This window comes from Lissotriton vulgaris, chromosome 7 (genome assembly GCF_964263255.1).
Source record: "Lissotriton vulgaris chromosome 7, aLisVul1.2, whole genome shotgun sequence".
Classification (NCBI taxonomy): Eukaryota; Metazoa; Chordata; class Amphibia; order Caudata; family Salamandridae; genus Lissotriton; species Lissotriton vulgaris.
In genome coordinates this window covers 1,531,683,955-1,531,704,103 of record NC_141695.1, presented here as the reverse complement: position 1 = coordinate 1,531,704,103, position 20,149 = coordinate 1,531,683,955, and the positions used below count along the sequence as shown (strand labels likewise).

At 50.4% G+C, this 20,149-nt stretch overlaps 2 protein-coding genes across 2 annotated transcripts in view; both read left to right on the top strand.

Annotated features, from left to right (window-relative positions):
* LOC147705945 (uncharacterized) overlaps positions 1-20,149 on the top strand; it is a 243,889-nt gene that overhangs the window by 195,000 nt on the left and 28,740 nt on the right. The window lies entirely within an intron of this gene.
* On the top strand, positions 1,338-7,520 carry LOC147705946 (uncharacterized). Its single transcript, XM_086932418.1, has 2 exons — positions 1,338-4,609; positions 6,409-7,520. The coding sequence occupies exons 1-2, from the start codon at positions 4,474-4,476 to the stop codon at positions 7,278-7,280; spliced, it is 1,008 nt and encodes a 335-aa protein (XP_086788544.1). The 5' UTR covers positions 1,338-4,473; the 3' UTR covers positions 7,281-7,520.

The following is a 20,149-nucleotide window of genomic DNA, read 5'->3' as shown; positions in this document are numbered from 1 at the left end:
ACAAGGTAGCCATTGGCATGAGGACATGTGTATATGGTGGTGGGTATGCTCCGCCGCATGAGTCGCGGTACCTACCGCCGTGCCCCGGCGGTGTGACCCCAGCACCACCATCTCCCCAGACAAGCTAGCCATTGGCATGAGGACATGTGTATATGGCATGGGTATGCTCCGCCGCATGAGTCGCGGTACCTACCGCCGTGCCCCGGCGGTGTGACCCTAGCACCACCATCTCCCCAGACAAGCTAGCCATTGGCATGAGGACATGTGTATATGGCGGTGGGTATGCTCCGTCGCATGAGTCGCGGTACCTACCGCCGTGCCCCGGCGGTGTGACCCCAGCACCATCATCTCCCCAGACAAGCTAGCCATTGGCATGAGGACATGTGTATATGGCGGTGGGTATGCTCCGCCGCATGAGTCGCGGTACCTACCGCCGTGCCCCGGCGGTGCGTTACAGCCTTGGAGCATTGCATGCGGCCAATGGCAGCGATGATGGCGGTGGCATGATGCATATTTGAAAATCGCGGAAGGTGTGCTCCGCTACCGCGGAGGCGGTCATTGGATGCTTTTGAATGATGCACCATCGCGGTAGCGCTGCCCGGGCACCCGCGATGCGTCACAGCCTTGGAGCATTGCATGCGGCCAATGGCATCGATGATGGCGGTGGCATGATGCATATTTGAAAATCGCGGAAGGTGTGCTCCGCTATCGCGGAGGCGGTCATTGGTTGCTTTTGAACAATGCAGACCCAGACAACCAATTGTTGCAGCTTTTGACCTTCCAAACGACCCCAGGGGGCTATAGATCTGTGGGTGTGAGCCTCACATTTCCACTGCTCACAGAGCCTGCTTCCTGGGACCCTGTCCTGCTGCTGCACCAAGAGCCTGCTGCCTGGGACCCTGTCCTGCTGCTGCACCAAGAGCCTGCTGCCTGGGACCCTGTCCTGCTGCTGCACCAAGAGCCTGCTGTCTCGGAGCCCTCACAACTCACTTCCGCCACAGGTCTGCCATATCCACAGGGATGTCAAGAACAGATAAGATCCGTGCCAGTCCATTCACGAGTGAGGAGCTTGATGTCCTTGTGGACGAGGTGCTGGCACAGTACCGACGGCTGATCGGTGAGCCCAATGTTGTGGTAAGTCACCATGAAGGGAGCTGTAGGGCGGGGTGGTGTGAAACGTGTAGTGGTGATTGCCGGCAAGTAAGAAAAGGTCCAAGTATTCTAAGGCTTGCACAACGCTTTGATAAGCAGCTTATTATAAGGAAATGGAGACACACTCGAAGCTCTGGACCTCTTGGGCTTCATGTAGAAATACAAGTTTGAGAAGTGGTGAGTGTGTACTCCATAGCAGATCACAAAGATTTTTATCAGGAAAAATGTCCGTTCTTTCAAGTCTGTATATAGAGTACATGACTATTTCATGTTGCAGAATAGCATCTTTATTATTTAATGTGGAACATGGACAGCCGACACGTGTTTCGCCCCCTCTTGGCAAATTGCGCCGGGGCTTTCTCAAGGCTGTAGGGGAAGATGAATAGATTGTTTAGATGTGAGATGAGATAGCAGTTGACCCCAAGAGGAAAGAGAAAGTCACCTAGAGTTGAAAAAATTATTGGAATATTTTGTGAAATTTTTTTTAACGTAAAGGCCTTATCTAAACCGTGCAGTGACAGTGTGTCTTGCCTCAAGTCAGTAGGTTATGACTTACATTCGTAGTGAGACGAGACAGAAACAGGAGGTGCAAAGGAAAGTGCGAAACATGAAAAGAAAGATCAAGTGATTAAAAACAATAAAGAAAAGAGTGCGCTTAAGGAAATGTCTCGATGTTCAGTGTTCTTTTAGCAACCCGGAAAGTGGCCAAAAGTGCCAGACCAGAATGGTGTGATAGGACATAACCAAGAAATAAAAGCATAATCAACAATACAAAGTAATCATACCTAATTTAACATGTGTAGGATATATAATTATGATTCCCAATTTTTTCAAAATTCAAAATTCAGGGAGTACAATACTCCTGGAGCAGAGGTTCTTCTTTAAGTTCTGATAAAAGAATTATATATATATACAAAATACTTATAACCAAATTTTGTGTCATAGCATATCATACAGATCATACAAAATAACAACAAAATCATTAAAACCTCACAGTTTGTTGTATTAAAATGGGGAATTATCAAATGGATTCTTTTCCAAGTTTAGCATTTCAAAGTAATCATAATTGGCATGGAGGTACGTGTCTTTTTTCTTTTTCCATGTGCATATTCATCTATTAATAAAATAGCGTATAGTCGCATTATGGGCACCCACCTGGTTAAGGGTAATTCTCATGTCAAAACGAGAACTGTTTGGGCAAAAAACAGCTATTTTAACGGAACACATCAAATGCAAGACCGGCAGTAACAGACATATCGTCAACTCCTAGTATTCATATCTGTGAAGCCTACATGGGAACATCCGGGTTGCCGGTGTGTTCGGGTCCCACAAAACGGAACCAAAAAATAATGCGTCACCTGAGATAAAAACCACCATGGTTCGCTAGAACAAGACGGGACATCCTTGTAGTTCAAATCGTACTTAGCCAAAGACAGATGCATTTAGAACAAGACACTGGTATATTCAAATTAACATGCTTTTTGTCTCGAACGAGTGGACGGACCGTCACTTATTCCTCTCTCGACACGCTTATCAAGATATCCAATTTACTTTACTCACATATACGGCTTTATTCCGCGTTCAGTCCCTGCTCCCAAACCGCGGTCTACGGATTAGTTTATGGGTTAAGTCCCAGGCTATCAGTCGCCCATGAGACAACGGGAAGTTAAAGGGGCATAAACCAGAAGTAGACCCGGGAGATCTTGTTACAAGTTTAGATTCTCTTCATTTTTTTCTTTTTATTTAATATTGTGAAGAGACCCAGCTAAGTTTTACTGTGCAAGTTTTTAATTGCAAATTTAGAAAAACGAGAAAGTATTTTAAAATTTTTAGGGTTAGGTGTAACTTAGTCAGGATCGGTACTTGGGACCGCCATTTATGAGAGGTGTAAGCGCCTTACTGTCAGGCTGACGGCCTATGTGGGCGAAGAAACATAATTTCTATCGTGCATGGAGAGAGCATCTGCTAAGCGTCGTGTCTTGTGAAAATTTATTATTCAGCGTAACCTACAGAGCGGGGATATATTCATGATAAGGTTAAAAACCCATTCTGGTATTAAGAAAGCAAGAGCAAGAGAGCAAGTTTTTGCCACTATTTAATGGGACACAGAGAAATATTAAGCGTGTTACTTCCCAGTCTAAATGTTGATTTTAAAGGATTTTTTTTAAATTGTGCATGATTGTAGCTAGTATTCATGGGACAATCACCAGTGTCACGTTTTGTTGTTGTTTGATAGGATTTAGCGGATCAGCATTGTTGAACCACCTAGACTTGCAGGAAACAGAAGTTGGACTAATCAGTACTGTAATTGTACTACATGGGGTAGTATCATCAAAGCCACACTTATATACGAGACATAATACAGTTACACATATCGCATGTGAGTAATATATGGCTGTGACCATTGATAATGTACATCATCTCCTATTGGGAAAAAAAAATTGGAGTTAGATTATAGCCAGTGATGACATTCATATTCCTGATTCAACCCCTTTGTTACTGTTTCCATTCCTATGATTAATGAGCTCTCTTCTCTGCGAAGCAGTTGGTCCCGTGTAGTGGTGATGCTGCATAATATGATTGTGGATGTGGGGTGATGACAGACACTGACAGACAAGCTGTACCCACCTCGAGGGAGTGTGTGTGTTGCTATGTAACTCTTTTCTAGCCCTGTACTTGTATGTGTGAGCGGGGTGTGCTACATTGTCGCCCATACAGAACCAACGGTTGTTGTCCTTTTAGATGGAAGGACAGTGAATGCTTGTGAGGACATTTGTGGGTGCCCCTGTAGGCAGAGTCAGTGTGACCCACAAAGTAGGTTCAGTGGCAGCACTGCCAAACGATGTACATCAACAGTCTCACCTGCTACAGTAGCTGTACACTGAATATTAGATATGCCCCATCAGTGCCCTCTACAATTACTGATTTACACACTGCTGCCGATGCATTTGTGTTGAGGCATCATGCATGTGTGTGAATGTCATTGTGACTAGGAACCACAATGTGTGTGTGCAATCACTAATGTTTATGTCAAGCTGAGTGCCCTCGTGAGGGCACCCCCAGTTATGGAGGGAGGGAGGTTACTGTGAGTCCTGAGTCAGTGTGTGGCTGCTTTACTGATAGATGCTGACTTTTCACATGTCATGAATGCTCTTTTGCCCTTCTTAACTCTCATACCTGCAGCTCAAGGCACACCAACGTAAGGCCGTGTGGAGGGCCATAGCAGGAAAGGTGCGAGCCCTGGGGGTATCAAAAAGACCACACACACACTGTCACAAGAGGTGGGACGACATCAGCCGGCAGGCTAAGCAAGTGGCAGAGATGACCTTGGGGATGCTACCACGCACAGGGCGTTTGGCACGGCGAACCATGACTCGGCAGATGGCACGCATACTGGCAGTGACCAATCCAGACCCGGCTGCACGTCTGAAGGGGCATCAGCTGCAAGACAGAGATGGTGAGTATCTGGGGAGGGATAGTGTGTCTGGTAGTGGATGCATGTGTACAGGGCCTGTGGCAGCGGTGACACATGTGATGTGCATGTGTTGCCATGCTGTGATGTGTGATGTGAGTGGCGACTGCGATGTGTGCCTGTATGAGGCATTGGCCCACCATGGCCTTACTGCGCTGCTCCTGCCTGCAGTCCTCAAGTTCAAGTTCAAGTTCAGGGATTTGTATAGCGCACTACTCACCCAGAGGGTCTCAAGGCGCTTGAGGGAGGGTGTGTGCATTGCTTATCGAATAGCCAGGTTTTTAGTTGTTTTCTGAAGGAGAGGTGGTTTTGTGTAAGACGGAGGTGAGAGGGGAGAGAATTCCAGGTTTTGGCCGCTAAGTAGGAGAAGGATCTTCCTCCCATGGTGGATCTATGGATGCGCGGAATTGCGGCAAGGGCTTGATTGGATGATCGTAGATGGCGGGTGGGTATGTAAAAGGACAGTCGTGTGTTGAGGCATTCGGGTGCTTGGCCGTAGAGGGCCTTGTGTCCATGGGTGAGGAGACGGAACGTTATTCTCTTGTTGACGGGAAGCCGGTGGAGGTCTTTCAGGTGACCGGAAATGTGAGCATGACGGGGGATGTCCAATATGAGTCTGGCTGAGGCGTTTTGGATGTGTTGGAGTTTTTTTCTGTAGTTTGGCTGTGGTTCCGGCGTAGAGGGTGTTTCCATAATCTAGTCGGCTAGTGACCAGTGCGTGGGTGACTGTCTTTCTTGTTTCGGTGGGGATCCAACTGAAGATTTTTTTGAGCATGCGAAGGACGTTGAAGCATGAAGTCGAGACGGCGTTGACTTGTCTGGTCATCGAGAGGGAGGAGTCTAGGATGAAGCCCAGGTTGCGTGCGTGGGTATGGGCACAGTGCCCAGGGCCGGAGGCTACCATGAGTCGTCCCAGGCAGAGGGGGATGACCCTAAGATGAAGACTTCCGTTTTGTCCGAGTTTAGTTTTAAACGGCTGTTCTTCATCCATTCGGCTACTTCTTTCTTTCCTTCGTGTAGATTGGTTTTGGCGGTGTTTGGGTCGTTGGTGAGGGAGAGGATCAGCTGGGTGTCGTCTGCGTAGGAGATGATGTTGAGGTTGTGTTGTCGCGCGATGGATGCAAGGGGGCTCATGTAAACGTTGAAGAGGGTGGGACTGAGTGATGAATCTTGTGGTATGCCGCAGATGACTTCGGTGGCCTCTGATTTGAATGGGAATCTGTCCTCAATCCGTGACAGATTTATTGTGGCCACATGGTCACTCTTCATTGGGATGGTGTGGGGAGTCCACATAGTGCCGAACTGCAGTGTACACTTCATGAGTGTGACTCCATGCCTGTCTACTTTGCATGCACCTTTATGTATGAGGACCACACATCCGACGACAATGTGAACACAGATTGGCACATGGTGCTTGCTGTGGCCTGGTTGGCATCGTGGCATGTGAAGTGAGTACAGGTATGTCTGCTCCCCTCTGGTTCAATGTATGGCTGTCAGTGGTGATGAGTGTTGTGGCAACATCATGTCCATGGGGCAGGTATATGTGGGGTGGGGGCACTCCATCCACTGGCAGGGTGTTGTGCTGTTTGGCATCAACATGCCTCACTCCAGGCAGTTTGTCGGCATGACAGGCACTGTTGTGGAATATATGATGTGTAGCTGCATAGTGATTTCAGGGTGTGATGATTACCATGTAGCCCAAGGCCTGTACAGTGCTGCATTGATCTGCAATCGTGTGACCAGATGATGTCACTTACACGACCCTCTTTCTCTCACTAATGCAGAATCGCAAGACACCACGGCGGAACATGATCCGGAGACAAGTGGTGGCGAGACCAGCACGACAGCGGCAGCGGAGCCTAGTGAGACTGAGCCAAGTGACAGTGAGCAAAACAGCGCTTCTGAGGGTGACAGGAGTATGCAGGAGGAATCCGTGGCTGAGAGACAGAGTACCACTTCATCTGATGCCAGCGGTGATGCATCCATGTTAGCAGGCACAGGGGATGGGGAGTCTGCTGCTGCATCTGACAACCAGCAGCGAGTGCCCAGCCTCCCATTCACTTCCTCTGGTGCAGGCCGTGTCCGTGTAACTAAGAGGGGAAGAGTGACATTCACACATGGCACTGCTGCCCCTGCACCTGTCCTCCCTGCTGCCCTCAGTGCAGAGTGCGTCAAGGTCCTGCGCCAAATTTGTGTGGGCCAGACCGCCCTGCTCAATGCCTTCAGTGCACACAATAACAAATTAGGCCAGGTGATTGCATTCATGGAGGGCATACACTCTGACGTGGGTGGGCTACACCGTACAGTCCAGGCATTGTCAGCCACAGTCACGTCAGCCCTCCAACAGGCACATGCTCCCATTGAAGCTCATGTGCCTGTGACGACCAGCCATTCAGTGGCCACATCAGATCACAGTCACCACTTGGCAACTACATCACCTACAAGATACAACACTAGGAGCACACGTCAGTCCCAAACAAAACAATCACGTCCACAGACTCCATCCCCAAAGAAGAGCAGGGCCCCCCCAATATGCACAGACAAGGAAAAGTCACAGAAGAGCAATGCCAGGAGATCATTGTGGCAGACATCAGGCTCATTTGATGCAGAGGCATCTCCAGTAATTGACTCTCCTATGCCCACAGAGGATGTGTGACATGTTATGATTACACCTGGGGGGAGCAGAGGGACACAACCACCCGCAACATCAACCCCAAAACACAGTACATCGAGGAAGGTGGAGGAGAGCCCTGTTGTGACCAGCCCAGTTATTGAGGCAGAGGAGAGCCCTGTTGTGACCAGCCCAGTCATTGAGGCAGAGGAGAGCCCTGTTGTGACCAGCCCAGTGATCAAGGGAAAGGAGGCCAGTGTTGTGTCCAGGCCAGTGAACAAGGGAAAGGAGGGCAGTGTTGGGTCCAGGCCAGTGATCAAGGGAAAGGAGGCCAGTGTTGGGTCCAGGACAGTGATCAAGGGAAAGGAGGCCAGTGTTGTGTCCAGGCCAGTGATCAAGGGAAAGGAGGCCAGTGTTGTGTCCAGGCCAGTGATCAAGGGAAAGGAGGCCAGTGTTGGGTCCAGGCCAGTGATCAAGGGAAAGGAGGCCAGTGTTGTGTCCAGGCCAGTGATCAAGGGAAAGGAGGCCAGTGTTGGGTCCAGCCCTGGCAGTAATGGACAGGAGGGCACTGTAGGCACCACCCCTGGGGGAAGTGGGAAGGTGGGTACTGTAGGGGGTACACCTTCCGGAGAGGGTAAGGTGGTCCGGAGGCGTAGCCAGCCAAAGCGTTCTGCAGGATCAAGCACATCACCAGAGGGAGTGCCAGTGTCTGCCCCTGATGTGGGACAGTTAGTGTGTGTGCCTATTGTGCCATCACCACTTCCCATCAACCCCAAGACAGGGAAGCCATTTCATGTACCAAAAAAGTGGAAGGGCACCCCTCCAACCTCTCCCACCCACACTGTGTCAGGGGTGTGCATGACTCCACCTCCACATGCCACTGTGCCACCTGGTCCACACAGCCCTCCACCTTGCAGGCCCTCTGTTATTACCACATCACATGGGCCTCTTTCAGCCCAGTCAAGTGGGCCTGCTGTCCACAAAACACAGCCAGGTCCCAGTCCGCATGACAGTCAGGAGTGAGTTGTCAACACACTCATGCGCCTGTGCCCCACACAAGTGTGCTAGTGAAGACCATTGTTTGCGACCTGTGTGTTGCTGGCCCTGTTGCTCCGATGTGCTCTACTCTCCCCTGCCATGGACACTGGCCCTGTTGCTCTGCTGTGCTGTACTCTCCCCTGTGCAGCCTCTCATGTACTTGCTGTCTCACCTGTGCCATGGACACTGGCCCTGTTGCTCTGCTGTGCTGTACTCTCCCCTGTGGAGCCTCTCATTTACTTGCTGTCTCACCTGTGCCATGGACACTGGCCCTGTTGCTCTGCTGTGTTGGGCTCTCCCCTGTGCTATGGACACTGGCCCTGTTGCTCTGCTGTGTTGGGCTCTCCCCTGTGCCATGGACACTGAACCTGTTGCTCTGCTGTGCTGTACTCTCCCCTGTGCAGCCTCTCATGTACTTGCTGTCTCACCTGTGCCATGGACACTGGCCCTGTTGCTCTGCTGTGTTGGGCTCTCCCCTGTGCTATGGACACTCGCCCTGTTGCTCTGCTGTGTTGGGCTCTCCCCTGTGCCATGGACACTGAACCTGTTGCTCTGCTGTGCTGTACTCTCCCCTGTGCAGCCTCTCATGTACTTACTGTCTCACCTGTGCCATGGACACTGGCCCTGTTGCTCTGCTGTGTTGGGCTCTCCCCTGGTCCATGGACACTGGCACTGTTGCTCTGCTGTGCTCTACTCTCCCCTGCCATGGACTCTGGCCCTGTTGCTCTGATGTGCTCTACTCTCCCCTGCCATGGACACTGGCCCTGTTGCTCTGCTGTGCTGTACTCCCCCCTGTGCAGCCTCTCATGTACTTGCTGTCTCACCTGTGCCATGGACACTTGTCCTGTTGCTCTGCTGTGCTGTACTCTCCCCTGTTCAGCCTCTCATGTACTTGCTGTCTCACCTGTGCCATGGACTCTGGGCTTCTTGTTTGTGTTTCACTTGTGCATAGTCTCTGCCATTTGTACGTGAGTTTGAGGCTTGCTGTTGTCTACTAATATTGTATTGCTACATCTGTGCAATTTGTGAATAAATACAGTTACTTCTGGTGTGTGTTTTATCAGTCTCCTTGCTAATTAAAGTCATTTTCTTCTTTGCATTTGATTGACTGTGTACCATGCTCTATTTATTATTTCAACCTTGCAAGGCTCTTTGTAGCCATCTGATTTGTTAACAGGGGTGACAGGGTCTTCAGTCCATTCTGCCACTACTGATGTTGTACTCTGGGATGGCTATTTTACAGGACTGCAGTTCTCTAGTTGTTGATTTGCTAATGTTGCATACACTGTTCACAGGTCTTGTTGGGGGACACTGGCAGCACAGGGTGGGCTGCGGTTCAATGGGTTTGTTGCTGGCTGTGATGTCATGGGGTATGTGTGTGTTTTCCTTTCTGTATGCCCAGGCGTGTATGTGTATAGTCATCTTGTGTTGGACATTAGTCCTGGTGGCATGGCTTACATGTCATGTGTGGTGTTGGGTGTAGCAGAGGTGTGCAGTGTGAAGGGTGTAAGTTTGTAGTGTATGCATGTGTGCCCCTGTATAGTGTGAGGCACACATGTGTCAGCCAGGAGTTGTATGCCTGTTGTTTGATTTGTCTTGCCCTGTGTGGATGGTTGTATGCAATTGTGTGTGCTGTGGGAGTGCACTGGTGTTGTGTGTTCCTTGTCAGCCAATCCTGCAGTGCCTGGGTCCCTGGCTGTGTGTTATGTGTTGCTGTGTGTGTGTATTGTGCTTGTTGTTACGGTGCTTGTTGGTGTGCATGGGGGTGCACGGGATGAGCACATGGACTGTGAGTTGCTCGGGTGGGGTGCAGTGTGGTTGTGGGTGGTCTGTCCCTGTGGTGTTTGTGCCCTGCCCTTGCCTTGGTGTGTCCCTGCCTTCTGCATGGTGCGCATGTGTTGACCGCGGCGGTGACGTAACCGTGACCGTGACGTCGCTGCTGGTTGGCGGACGTTGTGTGTTCCGGATGCTGTGGGGTGCCTTGTTGTGAGGTGGGTGATGTGTGGGTGCCCATGCGGATGTGTTGTGCCCCCCAGCAGGTTGCCTGTGTGGTGCTTGGGCCCTGTATCGGCATGTGTGTTGTGTGGTGCATATGTGTAGTGACGTACCTGCGGCGGCGTCCGCGGCTGCCCATCTGGTGATAGTGTTGCAGCAGGTACATTACCGGATGCATATGGAGGGCTGGGTCCATGGGGTTCATGTCGGGACTCGGCGTTCGTGCTCCACTGTCGACTTTCCGCCTGCTTCAGCTCTGCGGTGTGTCCGCTGAGGTGCGTCTGCTTGTTTGCGCCATCCTAATTTGTCGGGCGGGGCGGACGTCATCGGGCGCGGCAGAGGGTGTCGATTGGCTCCCTCCACCGCTATGTCGGGCGCACTTTGATGGCGGTGCGCGGCGCTCAGCGGCGGACGGGAAATGACCTGTGTTTACCTATCCTAATGTTGCGGACGTGAGTTCCGCTGCTCGCGGGTAGTAACTGTTGTTTTTACGCCCCGCCACCACCGCGGTGGTGCCACTGCCCGTCATCCTAATGGAGCCCCTAACTGTTGCATGGGTAAACACTTATAAGGACCCAAAGGCGAGACCTATTGGCTATGCCAATGCTTGTTTGTGTGTCTTATGGTGTTTATGACATGGGCTCCAGCAGAGGTCTAGAGCTGTCTCAAACCAGACCTAAAAAGGCTGATTAAATGAATGTTGTCAGTAATACAGCAAGTCTGCTCCAATATATGTATTAATGGGTTCAAAGGTCCATGGTGAACCAAATAAAAGTAAAGCACAGGATGTTTCAAACTGGGTATATACACTTTCAGTATAACACAGAGAAAGTTTTATTATATTATTTAATTGTAGATGGAAAGCCTAACTCTACTTGGAAAAACAAAAACATGGTTAGAAGCATCAGCATCATGTTGACAGCTTTCACTTCCTCTGTCTTTGGCTGTTCCCTGGAGCTTGGACCAAGTACAGTTTCCGGCTGGTGGCTAGTATGCTTCCACTGGTCGCACGCTTAAGAGGCACTATTTTTATCCTTTCTTTACCACAATCCATAGGAGTGCATGTGTTTGTACTCTGTCATCTTCCTGCACTAGATTGCCTTTTATTTACTTAATTATTTTGTAGGCACTTTTTTGTAGTGCAAACTCGAACATTTAAGGGATTGCAGTGCTTTACATTGAGTACCACCTACATTACACAGGGACACCTAGGGAGCACTCTAGATGAGTACATCTACAGTCGTGTTCTTCCTGTCTTGTTAACTAACTAATCAGCCATTGTTTTGAATGAGCCCCCATGCTATTAATCCACCATGTCCTCCTCCCTGCTATTTGTTATTTAACCCAACCCCTGCTTCAGCCATGTCCCGCAAACTCCATCATGTCCACCACCCTCCTCCTTCGTGTCCACCACCCTCCTCCCTCGTGTCTCCCACCCTCCTTCATCGTGTCCTTTTAACCTCCATTCAAGGCCCTATTATTTGTATTTAATTGATTTTATTGGCGCTTTTATGTAGCACAAACAATCCAAAGGTATTGGAGTGCTTTACATGGAATGTTTGTAACCGCAGTTACAAATAATTAATCGTGCAAACAGATACAGGCCTACTTCACGTACTCTGGGCAGCACTGTCGCTTGTGTGATGCATTACTTTATTTATTTTACTTTATTGTTAATTTATGTCATAAATCAACATAATACACAGTCATTTTAACATGCATCCTTTCAGTACAACATGTAACAGGGTGCTGTGCAATATGACATTCCTAAATAAAGTATCTTATAGTATTTCCCCCTTACTCCGAATTTTGTTGACCAACAAAAATATTTCACTCTCCATCATCTGGTGGGACATTTTCCTGTGTGCTTCAAATACTCAATCCAACTAACAGACTCTCATGTCCACCATTCGCCTTAACAAATTATATTTTCCACTACTAATCCAGCATAATCCTTTTTGGATTCAGGAGTAGCATGCTACTCGCTGAAAAGCACTTCAATGCCTCGCCAGAGGCAGTAAGCGCTATATAAATACAATTGCAATATCTCTAGACGTATATACGCGTACTATCACAATGCAAACATGGCAGTCGAAGCTGCATCATTATTTTACCATAACATGGCCGCCATAAAGTGGCATGGATGCGAGCCAACGTGGAAGGCGGGTTCAGCTGCGGGGCGGGCGCCCCCTGCACACAGCCTGGCACTCTGCTCGACGTTATTGGTTTGTTCGACAACAAAGCGCGCACCACCGGCCTAAAAGGTATTAATCTTTGATGCGACTGACTGGCCATGCATTAATAATGGAGGGAGCCGCTTTCTCTGTGAGCTGTGAGTGAGTGAGCGGTGCCCATCAGATGCCCGCGCGCTCTCTCTGCTCGCGCAGATTCAGAACACTAAAGCCGGGCATTTATAATTCACATTATGAAAAGATTAAGAACCCGTTGAAAATTGGCAGCTCGGGGCTGGATGCCACATCCAGGTGCCCGCTGGCCACTTGAGGGGGAAATGGTGTGGAATTTGGAAAGTGTAGCCGGCGATTGCTTAAAAGTGTCCAGGCGTCAACCCGAAGCACGAGCCAGGGGCATGTTTTCCTGGCTACTGACCACGCCCCCGTTCTGCAACACCCCCACCCAGGGCGTCCTTGCCTCGCTGCAGCCAATTTGCAAGCGTGCCGTCAGTTTACCAGTCAACCTACAGGAAGTGACCTGGAAATAACTGTGTGAGTAGGGTGACCAACTGGCATGGGAACAAATTCAGGACTGTGAGTGTAACAATTCAGGACAAAGGATCAACATTCAGGACAGAAATTCAGGACGGGGGTTCGAAATTCAGGACCAAAGGTAAGTTTTAAAGACACATCAGAGGAGGTTGCACAATATTATATAAGTAAGTAAATAGACAACCACTTAAGTACAAGTGAAAATAAGTTTATATTAGGTTGAGAAAATCGTGCACTTCATGGTTTTGAGTATGCATGCAGCTTTGAGCAAATGTGCAGGTCTTTTTGTGCTAACAAAACAGCCCCCACCCTAGCTTTCCAGCCTCCCAGGAAAACGCCTGATATCCAGTCCTGCCAGTTCGGCCTTGCAACCACCCTCCAATGGTGCCCCTCATCTTCACAAAGACCCTCTCTCATGTGTTTTTAATTTCTTTTATAGTGCTACTCATCCCAAGTAAGTAGGACAGGGTGTCGGAGAGCGTTACATCACACACATCTTATATAGAGACAATGACCCATATACATGTGAAAGTCAATGAATAGGAAATGTTACTTAAGATAATGGGGGGTTACAAGGTGTAATCATTCTTTCACCCATCATTCAATCTTTCACCATTCATTCTGTCCTTCTATCTGTGTACCATCCATAACAATATTCAACCATTTGCAAACCTATCCATCATCTATCCTTCCATCCATCCATCTATCATTCCACTCATCTATCCCTCCATCCACCCTTTCACTCATCCATCCCTCCATTCATCCTTTCACCCTACCCATTCATCCACTCATCCATCTACTCTTCCACTCATCCATCGATTCACTCATCCATCCAGCCATTTAACCTTTCACCGATCCAGCCAGCCTTTCACTTACTCATTCATCCACCCAGACACTCATCCTTCCACCCTTTCAGTCATCCATCCTCCCTTTCACTCTCCATCCCCCTTACACTTAGTCATCCATCCTTACATCCACCCATCTACTCATCCACTCATGAATCCATCCATTGACCCTATCACTCATCCATCCTTTCACTTATCCGTCTATCCTTTCTGTCATCCATCCACCCTTTCACTCTGTCACTCAACCCTCCATCCTTTCTCTCATCCATCTGCCCATTTACTCCTTCACTCATCTATTCACCCTTTTGGCCATTTAACCTCCCTTTCGCTCACTCATCCAGCCTTACATCCACCCTTTCACTCATCCATCCATACATTCATCCTTTCACTTATCAATTCATCAATCCTCCCATAAGTTCCCCCATCCATCCCCCCATTCACTCACGTATCATCCACCTTTTCACTCATCCATCCATCCATCCACTCACCCATCCATTTACCACTGACAGCAGCAAAGCTCCGAAGGTCGGCTGGCCCTTATTTTACAGCTAAAGATGGAACAACGACAATCAAAATGAACAAGCAAACAAAAAAAACAATGTTTAAAGTGGCCTGGGTCCAACTTGCATTCAGCCCCTGCAAAGCCGAGACATGAGGTTAACATCACCCCCCCCCCCCCCCCCCCCTGCCTCCCAGGCATAAGGACACCCCCCATGACTCCTACAGGCCACCGAAGTCAGTATCTGCATTTTTTCCCTACCTGCGCTTCAGAGGAGTTTGAACATCAACCTATTTTCCAGCAATTCTGTATTAATGTTTTAATCAAGAAATCATCACTGATTAAAAAGGACCTGCTTTGGGAGTTGAAAGGAAGACGTGTGCGCATTTCCACAAGGTCGTGTCTTGTCTCTAATGCATTTCTCACACAGGCCTGATTTCTCAGCGGGCAGTGCTTCCGTTTTTTTTTTATGCTTACAGCCCAGGCAGCTTGTGTGGGATTTTGTCTGCGAGTGCGTTGGTGCGAAATGGAATCGAATGATCAGCTGATTGCATGCATTTGCATTCTAATTGAAAGAAGCAAGCTGAAGCAGCACGACATGAGTGACCAGGTGTACCTCTACCACCTGACAAGTTATAACCTCAGTTGCGGGCCGAGACTCGTTTATAACTTATCAGTACATTATATAGTCACGTCCACTCGACGGTCCAGACCAGGGCCAGGCCTGGTCACTTCGCGCTGCTTGCTTCTTTCGGTGGGGGGGCAGAAAAACGGACTCACCTCACTCAGGCCTGCTGTCTGACTGCTGTTGGTGGTGGGGTGGCACTCTGACTGTGGCAGACACACTACACAGGGGGGTCGGTCGGCGGCGCTAGCCACTGCCTGGCTATAAAATTATGGCCACTTCAAGTGCACACCTGACCTCTGCTCCTCTCGTCAGTCACGGGCAGTTAGATGCCCAATGCGCATGCGGGGGCAGGAGGAGACAGGGCATAATTCTGCACGCTGCGCACAGGCACCTCCTCCTCCTCCTCCGTTTGTTTAAGTTAGGTTGCACATTTAGCCAGCACCACTTGCGTCAGTGCTGATGTGTCAATCAAGCTTGCTCGCGGGGGGCAGAAAAACGGACTCACCTCACTCAGGCCTGCTGTCTGACTGCTGTTGGTGGTGGGGTGGCACTCTGACTGTGACAGACACACTACACAGGGGGGTCGGTCGGCGGCGCTAGCCACTGCCTGGCTATAAAATTATGGCCGCTTCAAGTGCACACCTGACCTCTGCTCCTCTCGTCAGTCACGGGCAGTTAGATGCCCAATGCGCATGAGGGGGCAGGAGGAGACAGGGCATAATTCTGCGCGCTGCGCACAGGCACCTCCTCCTCCTCCTCCGTTTGTTTAAGTTAGGTTGCACATTTAGCCAGCACCACTTGCTGCAGTGCTGTTGTGTCAATCAAGCTTGCGCGCGGTGGCGCTACACTTATTCGGGGGCCGTGGCCGGGGCAGGGAACTGTAAATTATTTGGAAAGAGTGAACTCCCAGACATGATGTGACGCACGCTGTTGTGGCTGGGGCCGGGGGCCGATTTTCAGTCCGGCCGTCACAGGCTGTGACGGGCAGACTGAAAATCGGTCCCAGCCACAAAACAGGCCCCCTTTTCGAAAACCGGCCACCACCCCCTCCAGCCTACCGGGCGATTGCCCGGTGCCCCGACTCACAAGTCCGGGCCTGTTTGGGGTTCATTCTGCCTGCTAGCATTTTTGTTCTTACAGTGGCCAGTAATGTTGCCTCTGGAGTCTGTTCGTACTCCCTCTCAAATGCTTGAATACCACTTTCAAGTATGTGTAGTTGCTGACGAATGTCTCCAAGGACCCCTGCTTGTTTGAATTTTCCAGGGGTTATTTAGTCCCCTCACATTCCAAGTGAGTAGTGTCTGTGCCATACTCCAATCTATTGGCCATGTTGAAGCAGTGACGTAGTGTTGTGGGTGCAATGTTATTTAGAATTGTGTTAATACCATGGTGTCATGACTCAACATTACCATTTCTACAATTGCCCTCCCTCACCCACTTAGCGTTCAAATTGCGCCAAATACATTACCCTCTTCTGAATAACCCCCTACTAACAACTTCCCCTACCCTCTGATAACAACTTATTGTCAAATAGGGTAGTGGTGCATACGTAATGGGCATGAGCAACCCACCAAATCCCCCTGCATCAGAAGTGCAGAGAGGGCTGCATATACTATTCCTCCATGCGCTGCTTACCAATGTTGGTACAGAGGAATCGCCACTGCACAGCGACCGTGCAGTAGAGCAGCCCCTGCCCCTTATCAGCACATCCTAGTAATTGCAACAATCTACAACAAGCTTGAATAGTGTGCCTGGTGTAGCATTCCATATATATATATAGTGTTCCATAATGTGTTGGCTCAGAACCATTTGGGTTAAACTATGTAATCTACCTATGCTTTGTAAATGCAACTTTTAATCCCAAGTTTCCAGACCAGCAGTGGCAGTGCACCCACATCGCTGCAACAGCTTGCGAGCTCTCCTGGGACACACAGTGTGTGTGGAATCACCCATGCCAGTTTCACGTGTGAAATGCTTATAGTAGAGATAGAGAAAATACCCCATTCTACAGCATTCCTGTACCCGAATCATCTCCTGTATCTTATCTAGCCCATCTTGTCTACTACAGCATTTTACTACACTCCTAGGTGCACCTGACACACAAACCACATACCAGTGTCTTCTGGAACCTGGTCACCAGGGTCTATAAAGTAAAAAAATTATATAATATACTTATGTACCTAGGAGGCCGCGTTACTCAGGATCGTCCAGATTAGAGGGGGAAATTTGTTCATCATTGCCCCCTCGTGGAGATTTTGGTCTGTTTCCGACTCGCTCCTGCGGTTGCAAGCATTGATGCAAGCTTTAATGGCCACTGAATATCTTTTACTTGCTGTCAATAGTTATTTTCAGGTGTGCTGGTTAGAGCTAGGGGTGCCTTTGGATTTTCCCTTCGCGTGTGAGGAGAGAGACAGACTTTCGTTGCCTCCAGCCCTGCTAATTCTGCTACCTTTCGCGACACTCGCTTCGCGGGTGCCGCTCATCTGCCCTGTGACCCTCTGCTCCCTGGTGTGAGCGGCTCCACAGCCGGTGGAGAGATAACGCGCTCCCAGGTCGAGTTAACTTAAAAGTGCACAGTGCGTGGAGCCTACCGGGGGACTGCGAGGACCAGCAGCCCCAGCTCTTCACAGCTGCTGCCTCTTCCCCCGGCGGCCACGCCCCCAGCCTTCAGCCTTATCAACACCTGGTTGTGTCTGCTGAGTGGGTGCCTTTGGATTTTCCCTTCGCGTGTGAGAGAGACAGACTTTCGTTGCCTCCAGCCCTGCTAATTCTGCTACCTTTCGCGACACCCGCTTCGCGGGTGCCGCTCATCTGCCCTGTGACCCTCTGCTCCCTGGTGTGAGCGGCTCCACAGCCGGTGGAGAGATAACGCGCTCCCAGGTCGAGTTAACTTAAAAGTGCACAGTGCGTGGAGCCTACCGGGGGACTGCGAGGACCAGCAGCCCCAGCTCTTCACAGCTGCTGCCTCTTCCCCCGGCGGCCACGCCCCCAGCCTTCTGCCTTATCAACACCTGGGTGTGTCTGCTGAGTGGGTGCCTTTGGATTTTCCCTTCGCGTGTGAGGAGAGAGACAGACTTTCGTTGCCTCCAGCCCTGCTAATTCTGCTACCTTTCGCGACACCCGCTTCGCGGGTGCCGCTCATCTGCCCTGTGACCCTCTGCTCCCTGGTGTGAGCGGCTCCACAGCCGGTGGAGAGATAACGCGCTCCCAGGTCGAGTTAACTTAAAAGTGCACAGTGCGTGGAGCCTACCGGGGGACTGCGAGGACCAGCAGCCCCAGCTCTTCACAGCTGCTGCCTCTTCCCCCGGCGGCCACGCCCCCAGCCTTCAGCCTTATCAACACCTGGGTGTGTCTGCTGAGTGGGTGCCTTTGGATTTTCCCTTCGCGTGTGAGGAGAGAGACAGACTTTCGTTGCCTCCAGCCCTGCTAATTCTGCTACCTTTCGCGACACCCGCTTCGCGGGTGCCGCTCATCTGCCCTGTGACCCTCTGCTCCCTGGTGTGAGCGGCTCCACAGCCGGTGGAGAGATAACGCGCTCCCAGGTCGAGTTAACTTAAAAGTGCACAGTGCGTGGAGCCTACCGGGGGACTGCGAGGACCAGCAGCCCCAGCTCTTCACAGCTGCTGCCTCTTCCCCCGGCAGCCACGCCCCCAGCCTTCAGCCTTATCAACACCTGGGTGTGTCTGCTGAGTGGGTGCCTTTGGATTTTCCCTTCGCGTGTGAGGAGAGAGACAGACTTTCGTTGCCTCCAGCCCTGCTAATTCTGCTACCTTTCGCGACACCCGCTTCGCGGGTGCCGCTCATCTGCCCTGTGACCCTCTGCTCCCTGGTGTGAGCGGCTCCACAGCCGGTGGAGAGATAACGCGCTCCCAGGTCGAGTTAACTTAAAAGTGCACAGTGCGTGGAGCCTACCGGGGGACTGCGAGGACCAGCAGCCCCAGCTCTTCACAGCTGCTGCCTCTTCCCCCGGCGGCCACGCCCCCAACCTTCTTGCACTTCATTGGCCTCAGCACCACCGCGACGCGGGACGCGCGCGGGACGCGCGCGGGACGGAGCGCGGGGCGAAGACCGGGCAAAGAGCGGGCCGTTTGAGGCCGTTCGAGTACGTGAGAGTCCGGTCCGGGCCCCCCCTCTTTGCCTGTATCCAAAGGTCTTTGAACCGTTAGTAAAATGTGTACACGGGAAACCAGGAGCAAAACTTCTTCACTAGCTGCATCCGGGGCTGTTAAAGGCCCTATTGACACTTACTTTGCTAAAGCTGGCTCCCTTTTGATTGAGGAAATCGAGGTTTTGGAGCGCAGAATCTCACAAGAAATAGACTGGGTAAGGAGATCTTCAATGGGCCCTATGGCCCAAGCTAGAACCCCAGAAAACAGATCTGGTCTTCCAAACAGCCATAGCACAGACCAGGCAACATGTCCACTCCCAGTCACTAATCCCACCAACCCCGAGCTCACTATTGAGGTCCCGAGTGACTTTGAGGACATGAGCCTTATGGCCCTACCTAACACCCAAATTCCCCAGCTTATAACCACAGAGAACATTGAGACAGCCAAAGTTGCAGGAACCAACTTAGATAGCAATAGGGGTACTAGGGAAGGGGCTATTCCTAAAAAGAAGCAGGGGCTTCAAAATAAAGAAGATCATAGGACCAAAACTCCGAAATCCAAGCAAGTCAGAGGCAAAAGGGAGAAAGGTGCTTCCTCTGACCCTATTGTGAATATATCAGGACCGCCATCTCCCCCTAGAATGATCAATTCAACCTCACTACCACAACTCAGCAACAACGCACCATTAGACACTACCTCAGACGACATCACTTTAGAGGATATAGGCACACTAGTTAGGTCTCTGCTGAGCCCCCTTGAGGCAAGACTTATCAAGATCGAAGCTAGACTAGTTAGCATCGAAAAGGCAACCGTGCAACTTGCCGACTCAAGGAAAATTGTTAACAGTGGGGCCAAAACAACAAGAGATGGACCAGGACCAAAATCTGCCAAAGGCAATGGTCCTCCCACAACAATAAATAATAAGCCCCCACAAACTAATCCCAAACCCTCACAACCTGCACCAATCAACGCTCCGGCATCACTAGTTGCAAACAAGGCCCCTATCCCTACCCAACAAACGGCAACTGCTACCCCAAAATCAACCCTTCCACTGAAAGATAATATTCCGCCTCCGGC

Excerpts from the sequence above, each read along its gene's own strand:
- LOC147705946 (XM_086932418.1), top strand. The coding sequence starts at position 4,474 with ATGACCTTGGGGATGCTACCACGCACAGGGCGTTTGGCACGGCGAACC. Across the intron at positions 4,610-6,408 it reads TCAGCTGCAAGACAGAGATG|AATCGCAAGACACCACGGCG; the intron begins GTGAGTATCTGG and ends TCACTAATGCAG.